The 9,277-nt window shown below is 35.6% G+C and overlaps 1 protein-coding gene across 7 annotated transcripts in view; it reads left to right on the top strand.

The window, feature by feature from the left end:
- adam22 (ADAM metallopeptidase domain 22) overlaps nt 1–9,277 on the top strand; it is a 103,263-nt gene that overhangs the window by 70,513 nt on the left and 23,473 nt on the right. For all 7 annotated transcript variants that reach the window (XM_055013362.1, XM_055013361.1, XM_055013360.1 and 4 more), the window contains 8 exons: nt 109–178; nt 321–397; nt 1,906–1,980; nt 3,332–3,403; nt 5,758–5,924; nt 6,008–6,092; nt 7,185–7,275; nt 7,359–7,410. In XM_055013362.1, coding sequence (XP_054869337.1) covers nt 109–178; nt 321–397; nt 1,906–1,980; nt 3,332–3,403; nt 5,758–5,924; nt 6,008–6,092; nt 7,185–7,275; nt 7,359–7,410 — 689 coding nt within the window. The remainder of the gene's footprint in view (nt 1–108; nt 179–320; nt 398–1,905; nt 1,981–3,331; nt 3,404–5,757; nt 5,925–6,007; nt 6,093–7,184; nt 7,276–7,358; nt 7,411–9,277) is intronic.

The raw sequence follows: 9,277 nt of genomic DNA, 5'->3' as shown, positions 1-9,277 counted from the left end.
GAAGTCTTTCTCCTGGATAAATCAATTTGTGCACAATGCAGGAAAAGTCAGTGAAAACCTGAAAATCAGAGTCTTGGCTGATCAAATTCTTCTTTTTGTGTCTTTCAGGAAGGAGACGTTCGCATCCACATGATCTATAAATCTGCAGGTCAGGAGATACTCAGCGATCTGCTCGGAGGTAAGGACTTAATGAGCAATTAATATTTATAGAGGTAAAACTGCTGTTTGGTTTCTGTGATGTACTTTAATTCACCTTAAACACTGAAAGTGTGTTTTTGTGTTCCTGAATGTCAATAATAATTAATGTTCCTGTTTACCAGGTGATCTACCGGAGCCTCCGTTTCCCAGCCCTCCGTTTCCAGGATCCAGAGTCGTTCACAGGAGGAAAAAGAGACAAGTATGAGTCAGCTTTTACATCTTCATCATTTTCTATTTATTTCATTATATTTAATTACTAGCAGTATTTCCACAACTGTGTTCTTTTAACTAGTCCCTGCCTCAGCATATTAATTGCTAGTTATGTTGGTTTAGTGTGATATTTTTCATGTCTACTTGTTTTGTAATATTTTTTGATCAGTTCAGGCTGTTTTATCTAAATTTATAATGTATATGTGGACAGTTGTGGATATTTCTCCTTCAGAAATGTATTATTTAAACTTTAAAACTTTAGCTGACTCATTATAGGCTCTTAGATAAGACAAAACTTTATTAATTCCTAAGGAAATTATTGTGCCAGATATTTCTTGTTGTATATATTTAGTATTTTTATTTATTTTTATTTTTTAAATTACTGGGAGAATTTCCTCATATGTGAGTTTTGTTTATCCAAATATTTTTGGGCCAATTTTCCAACTCAGTCCACTGTGATATTTTTTGATCAGTTAATGCTGTTTTATCTGTATTTAAAATGTGTATCTGGACAGTTATATGTATATTTTCCTTCATAAATTTAGGATTTAAATGTTATTTTTTGTTTTTATTTGTTGTTTTTATTTCATGGTCTCTAAGATTAGATAAAATAAGATTAAACTTTATTAATCCCAAAATAAATTCTTATGCCAAATGTAGGTTTTTTCATTTTATGAATATATTTTTAATTAGTAGAAGTATTTCTCAAGAATATTGTATTGGCATATCAAACTTTATATGTATATTTGTTTTGTAATATTTTTTGATCAGTTAATGATGTTTTATCTCAATGTAAAATGTGTATCTAGACAGTTATGTATATATTTTCCTTCATAAATTTACAGTTTAAACTTTTTTTATTCGTGCTGATTTATTATACTGTATTTTTGGCAGGATTTTATGGCTGGAAAAATATTGCTTGTTTTTTTTTTGTGTGTGTTTATTTTGTAATGTTTTTTGATCAGTTAATGGTGTTTTGTCTGTATTTAAAATGTGTACCAGGACAATTACATATATTTTAGCTTCAATTTTAAGCATTTATTTATTTATGGTAATTTATTATCGTCTGTTTTTTTGGACTTTATGCTTTGTGCATTTATAAATCTTTTTATTTTATCATCATTTTAACAGACCTGCTGATGGATTAGTCACTGTTTGTCCAAACCTGCTGTTTTCTCCCTCCATGTTTTATGTTAATTCACAAAGAAAGTGCAGTTTCCAGCTCTCCTCCCACACATCTCCTCTTCGTCTTCTTCATCTTCTTTTTTCATGAAATATTTATCTGCTGCTCCTCAGACAGTCAGATGTCTGCAGCTGAATGTTTCACAGCTGCTTTTATTTTTATTTCCAACAGACTAACCTGGTTTAGCTTCGCAGAGTTCACGTTTATTGATTTCTTTTATTTCCTTCGTGATGCAGGAGACACGAGTTGATCTTCGTGTTTACTGATATTTAAAGTCTGTCTGTCTTTATGATAAATCTCTTGTTTCTCTTCAGGCTCCACGAGCTTCACGGAGTGTCGACGATGAGACCAAATACATCGAGCTGATGGTGATCAACGATCATTTAATGGTAAGAATATACATTTATTACATGCTGTGTGTGTAAAATGAAAAAAAAGGAAAAACTTAATATATATTTTTGAACAGTTTACTGCTATTTTGTACATTTTCCCACATTTGGAAAATTACAGATAATATCTAAATAAATATGTAAATAAAAATAAATAACATATTAAACCTTAAAAAGCAGCTGAAGTTGTAAATAATGTCCACATCAAAAGTCAGTAATTTTACAAATGGTAATTCATTGTTTTGCAACATTTTGACTGAAAATGATGCATTTTATTACTCTATTTAAATCAGCGAAAGATATCATATTTTACAGATATTTACTGTTATTTGAAAGAAAGTATATGTATGTTAAGGACTAAAAAATGATAAATAATACATAGTACAAATGCTTGATTTTTGGCGAATTTTTAAACGAGACATGTTAAATAAAGTGATTTTGATCAAATGTACAGTATCAAAATTTTAAATTTTCCTACGTCACACACAATTAGTTCATTATTAGACGATTGGAAAGTTGAAACTCTCTCTGTTCTTTCAGTTTTTACAGTTTGTCGCTATGAAAAATTGTGTATTTTTGGCACATTTTTTAAAAACATAGCTTGAAGATCAAGCTTGCCAGTGGTTATATTGGGTTCAGAGGGTTAAATGGTGATAATAATAATATGTGAACATACATCAGTAAATTGTTGATTTTGCAGTTTAATGAGAGAAAAATGTAGAATATTAGCAGCCTGATTCTCAAGACTAAACAAAGTGAGAGTGTGGCTTTAAATGCAGCCTTTATTGTGAAGTTTAATCCAAATCTACCTGACTAACATCCACTGGGACTGGATTTGTTTAGTTTTCAACACAGTAAAGGTGATATTAGCAGTGAATGTGCAGACTGAGGCTCCTTCTCCACATTTAAATGCCTTAAAGCGATTTTTTTCCATCCATGACTATCTGAAGACACAGAATGACCACAAAAAGGCCTACAAGAGACACAAAACGGCTATAGAGACACAAAACAATCACAAAAACACACAATAAGCCTATAAGAGACACAAAATGGCTACACAGAGACGCAAAATGACCCTAAAAACAGAGTTTTTTCAAAGAGAAAAATGTAGAATATTAGCAGCCTGATTCTCAAGACACTAAGCAAAATGAGAATGTGACTTTAAGTGCTGCCTTTATTGTGAAATTTTGGTCCAAATCTACCTGATTAACATCCACTGGTACTGGATTTGTTTAGTTTTCTACACAGTAAAGGTAACATTAGCAGCGAATATGCACACTGAGACTCCTTCACCACATTCAAATGCCTTAAAGTGAATTTGTTCCATCCCTCTGTGTCTCCTTCTCTTCAGTACAAGAAGCATCGGCTCTCCGTCGGCCACACCAACAACAAGGCGAAGACAGTGGTCAATATAGCTGACATGGTAAGAATCCTATTGATCCTCTTCTTGGAAAGCTCTCCACCGGCTCTCCCAGGCATCTGCAGCTGATTTCTCATTTAACCGGCGTCGCTCTCTTTTGTTTAAAGCCTCTGCTGACCCACAGCGAGCCGCCATTGACCGGCCAGTTAGGAGTTTTCAGGTTTCAGGGGGAGCGGAGCTGCAGCGGCATCCCGGCAGTTATTTCCATGTTTGATTATTTGTAGCCCCGTCTGTGTGCTGTGTTACTGAAATGTGAGCGGCTGCAGGGTCACGTCTGTAAGCCGATAGGACGGTGAAGCTGGAGAAAAAGGTCACGCCGTTTGCTGTGTCCTTGAAGATGATCATATGAAGCTGGCTTGGTTTGGGACGGACGCATTGATTTCTACTGAGCATGCTCAATAAAAACATCTGCACACATTATAGTCGGTAAAACATGGTGGGTTTTTTGGACATGACATCAGCTTAATGGTATTTTAATGCATTTATTTGCTCTGCATGTGAACAACAGGTTATTATTACACAAGAGGGAGGAGATATTTTCAAGTTTCTGCATTCAAATTTCATGTGTTTTGGACAAAGACGCTTTTAGATGAGTGGCATTTAGCGACTGCCAAGGACTGGAGGGGCAAGAAATCCTTCCAGTTGAATCATCGATGCAAACAGTGAGCGACGTGTTAGAAAGTATGAAGATCTGGGATTTAAAAATAAGAAAAGCACAAGGCTGAGTGTATAAAAATACTCGCAGGGGTTCTTTCAGTCAGAAATGTCCAATCACAAATGACTTTAGAATATATTTACAACATGGAAAATTACAGGAATTTGCAGCAGATGAACTGAATAGTTTTATTTGGAACTTTAAAAGCATCCACGTAAAAATATATACTTTTCTAAATGGTTATTTGTTCTTTCACATTTGAAATTAAATACTGTATTTAAACCAGCACAAAATATATTTTTTTTATGTAAGTATTTTTTTCAGATATTTTGTGTTGTCTCAAAGAAAAATGATATATATTGGGGACTGAAAACATTGAATTGTAATCGTTAGTGTACAGACAGTATCTAACAAACCATAAAATTACACTTTTTTTCCTTTTTTTAATATTCAGTATATTTTCTCTGATATTAGTTGGGTTTTTTTTGTTTTGTTTTTGCAGTGTATTATTACCAAAATGCACAAATTTAAAATTTCTGGGAAAGTAACGCTTTAACTTTAGGTGTATAATATGATAATGCTCAAATTACATGATAATAACTCAAATCACAGGAAAAAATCATTTAGTTGTTAACCTTTAAAAAACAGACAAACTTTATAAAGTAATCTGTAATTTTATAATTTATTCTTTTACATTTGAAATTTAAAATTGCAATGCTTTGCTATATTTAAGTCTAAAAATAATTTTATATTATTATTTGAAAAAAAAATTATATAATTTTTTGTTATGCAGTTGTTTCATATATTTTTCCCATTTTGTAGCATTTACTGTACTTAGTGTATTTAAGTTAATGTTACTCCTTGCTGCCAGATTTTTACTTTTTTTAACTTTTTTATTTACATAAATTTCAAGGAAGGTACAGATAGTAATTTGTTCTTTTACTATGTTAAAATTTTGTGTTTTAGGAACTAAAAATGTTCTTTTTTTTGCTTTGTTTGACATTAAATTACACAGTTTACTTCTGTATTTAAATCGGGGGAAAAAATCAGATATTTGCCATCATTTGGAAGAAAAAAATGAAATTATTCAGGATTGAAAAGTAATAAATAACAATAATAGACAATATATAGTAAGCTATAAAACTACACTTTTAAACAGATTTTTTTCTGGCACCTTTACTGCCATATTTTCTTTTTTCTTTTTTTTTTTTAGTGTATTGTTAACAGAATGTAGAAAATGTGAACTTTAAGGAAGCTTTAGTTTTATGTGCAGAACCGTATAAAGCAGCACAGCTCTGGTGCACACTGACTGTCTGAAGCTGCTATTGTTCCCTTCACACCCTTATTATTTAATATTTTATCTAATCTCTCCACACAAACTGGGATTAAACTGCTCATCTCTCTGACCGCTCCGTCAGCTTTTCCTTCACATTACTGGCGTTGAGTTTTTCGTGTTGTTGCTCTGCTCTCCGGTGTTTGTCTGGCCTGCAGCCCCGACAGGTTTTCCGTCTTATGAAAGCAAACATTATTATTTGCCGGCGAGTTTGCAGCCGGTTCGTCCTTCAGACTGTAACCTGTGTTGACTGTCTGGTCTCTGGTGGCGGCTTCACTCCCACTGACTGCTGCAGACGTTCCTGAAGCTTTCAGGCACTTTAATAAGATGCTTCCTTCCTAAACATCAGGTTTACTCTCAATTCAACAGATTTTCAGGGAGCAGCTCAACACCCGGATCGTGCTGGTTGCCATGGAAACCTGGTCGGCCGACAACAAGTTCAACATCGACGACGACCCCATGGTGACCCTGAAGGAGTTCATGAAGTACAGGAAGGACTTCATCAAGGAGAGATGCGACTCTGTTCACCTCTTCTCGTAAGTCTGGGAATTAAAAATGTGTTTGATGTAATCGAAACCTTTTTTTTTATTAAACACATTTTTTGTTTGTTTCTCAACAGAGGGAATCGCTTTCATAGCAGCTGGGGTGGAGCATCCTACATGGGAGGAGTTTGTTCTCTCACCAAAGGAGGTGGAGTCAATGAAGTGAGTCCTTGTTTTAACCACAAATACTGACTTTTAGAACTCCAAAAAGTCAAGCTTGGGTTAGTTTTAATACAGGTAAAGCCCAGATTTGTCATCCTCTACTCCACGACATCCGTGACTCATTGTTGGGTTTCTACTGAGGTTTTTCTTAAAGCTTACACCATGGAAAATTCATGGCAACATCAAAAGCAATGTGCTGTTATAAATCAGATTTAAAAACACAAAGACACAAAAAATATTCTAAGCGGCATAAAATAAACCCTAAACAGCACAAAAAAGCTACAGGTTGACGTCAAATGTCCACAAAAAGACAAAAAAATACCTCAAGGAAAATCAAACTGATCACAAAAAAACAAAAAATGCCTACAAGAGACAAAAATGGCTAAAAGTGACAAAATATGGCCACAAATATGCAAAAACTTGATCTCAGAGAAACACAAAATGTCTACTAGACACACTAAATAGCTATAAAATGCCTACAAAAAACACAATATGGTTACAAAGTGACACAAAATGACCACAATGACACACAAAATAGCAATTTAAAGACACAAAATGACTTCAGTAACACACACAAGGCCTACAAGAAACACAAAATGGCCACAAAGAGACACAAAATTACTGCAAGAGAGACAAAATGGCTACACAGAGACACAAAATGACCCTTAAAACACCCACAATGGCTGCAAGAGACAGAAAATGACTACCTAGTGACACAGGATGACCACAAAAACACACAACTGGGTCTACAAGAGACATAAAACGGGTATGAAGGGACACAAAATGACCCTAAAATATACAAAATAGTTACAAAAAGATGCAAAATGACCACAGAAGCACAAAATGCTTACGAGACACTAAATAGCTATAAAGAGACACGAAATGACCACAAAAACAAATAAAATGCCTACAACAGACACTGCAGATCATTCATCCTCTCAACACTGGTCCCTTTGCCCTTCATCTTAATAAATTCATTAGATTATTTTTTGTACTTTAAGCAGAAATGTCTTCATAACCTCCTTTTATTAAAGTTTCTTTTCTCTCGACTCATCTAATATTCAGTTTATTCTCCCGTTGTTTCTCCACCAGTACGGGAAAACAGATGAGATGGCCATAACTCTCGCTCAGTCTCTGGGACAGAACATCGGCATTTTCTCCGACAAGAAGAGGATCCTCAACGGTACTCAGATGAGCCCAAACGAGGGCTTCATTAATCAGAAGTTTACTTCATGAATCTCATTTTAATGAATGTTTTTTTTCCAGGTGAATGCAAGTGTGATGACCGCTGGACCGGCTGCATCATGGACGACATTGGGTAAGTTAGTTTGAAAGTACATTTCCTCGTCGTATCACAGATGACAGTGACTCAGTTTGTCATCAGAACAAACTGATCAGTTGGATGTTAGTCAGACTACGAGTTAAAAGTGCCCACATTTGTCATAAATGTACTGAAATTGTAAAAGCCTCATCCTGCCTACTCAAAACCTGTGAACATTTCTGTGTGTTTTAAAGCCATTAAATGTTACAGACTTTAAAAACTGAACAAGTTGGATGTTTGTTTCCATTAATTATCTCAAATTTTCATCTGTTTATTTGTCTAAATATGCCACTAGAGGCTTCTCAGTGTCACAGCTGCCTAATAGTGTATACTCATCCATGTGATGTATTTAGGGAATATCTGTAAATTGTAGCATCGGAGAGCAACCTAAATCTCGCTCTCCTCATCTAAACTGAGGTAAATCTGACATTGGAACAACTAATTTCACCATTTCCCAACTAATTTTTGGTCAAACACTCATCTGAGTTGCAGAACTGCAGTAATTAAGTGGAGACTAGAGGCTTCTCAGTGTCACAGCCACCTAATGGGGTCTACTGGTGCATGTGATGTGTTTAGGGAATGTCTGTAAATTATAGTGTCGGGAAACAACCTAAGTTACTCTCCACCTCTAAATTTTACATTGGGACACCTAATTTTGCCATTTTCAATCAAATTTTTTGGTCAAACAGTCACCTGAGCTGCTGTGCTGCAATTATTAATATGTATCATACAATATAACACAGAAGAACAGAAGAGTTACCTTTGATTAGATCATCCACATGAGAAAGAACTAAACATTTCTGCACCTTTATTCTTGTTTACATAGTGTGTTAAGAAATTTCTAATGTGTATAAGATCTGGAAAGAAGCTAATGCTAGAAAAGTATTATTCAGGGACAGAAAATGTGATGGAAAAATGATGCGCACCAGTGCAACCAATGTAAAAAACATCTATCTAGAGCCCTGATCTGTTTCCATCCACTGGACTGTTATTGTAGTTTAATAATTCACCACTAGGAGTCAGTGCAGCTTTATTTTCCACATGTCTTGTTTATATAACTTCATTGAGCGTCTCAGCAGTAATGTCTTATGTAATGTCTCTCCTGCTAAGATTAGAAAATAGGTTAGAAGTCAGACTGTGTATGTTTGTGAGTTTCCTGCAGGAATCCTGCCGCTGCTCGTCTTTAAACGTGTTTGTTTACTGAACCTGCTTGCTTTGGCGTCGCGCCACTGCGAGCATATGGACGTGTGTTGTGTGTCTGTGAGTGTGTACCCTTCTTCTGAAATACCTCTTGCGTTCCCCCTCTATCCCGAATGGGACAGCAGGTGAGCAGAAGCTTGCTCGAGCGTTGCTTGTGCTGGTTTTGATCCGACTGGCTGCCTCAGAGGAGGTTGTCAGTCACCACAACCTTTCCCATCTCATCCAGCAGCACTACAGCCGGCTCTGTGGGCCCAGCTTCTCTTTTTGTTGAACCGATATGAACAAATACAGTTTGATGTCCTGTTTATTAACACACTGGCTGTATTTTTCATAACTTCACATGATGTGTGTTCTTGAGTTTTTGGCCGATTCCACCGGCTGATCAAGCAAGAAAATGTTCTTAATTTCTCCTTACTGAAAGGCTCCTCCTCCTCCTCCTCCGCTCCGCCCTTTAGCCTCAGGACTTCCCATCACTTATTTTTATTCATGTCTAACCGATTGATACAGTCTGCAATGTCATTCTCATCTTAGCTCAATATTTATTCCCCTCCTTTAACAACAGGACGCTCCCCTAACTTTCCTGCTCTATTTGGTTACCATAACAACCCTGCTCTGATGTCATGAGGTCACATGACAGAGGACAGGTGACTCTGTGCTTCCTCCA

The sequence above is a fragment of the Amphiprion ocellaris genome, chromosome 9 (genome assembly GCF_022539595.1).
Source record: "Amphiprion ocellaris isolate individual 3 ecotype Okinawa chromosome 9, ASM2253959v1, whole genome shotgun sequence".
Classification (NCBI taxonomy): Eukaryota; Metazoa; Chordata; class Actinopteri; family Pomacentridae; genus Amphiprion; species Amphiprion ocellaris.
The sequence above is the reverse complement of the archived record's forward strand: the minus strand, read 5'-3'. Positions and strand labels throughout refer to the sequence as shown.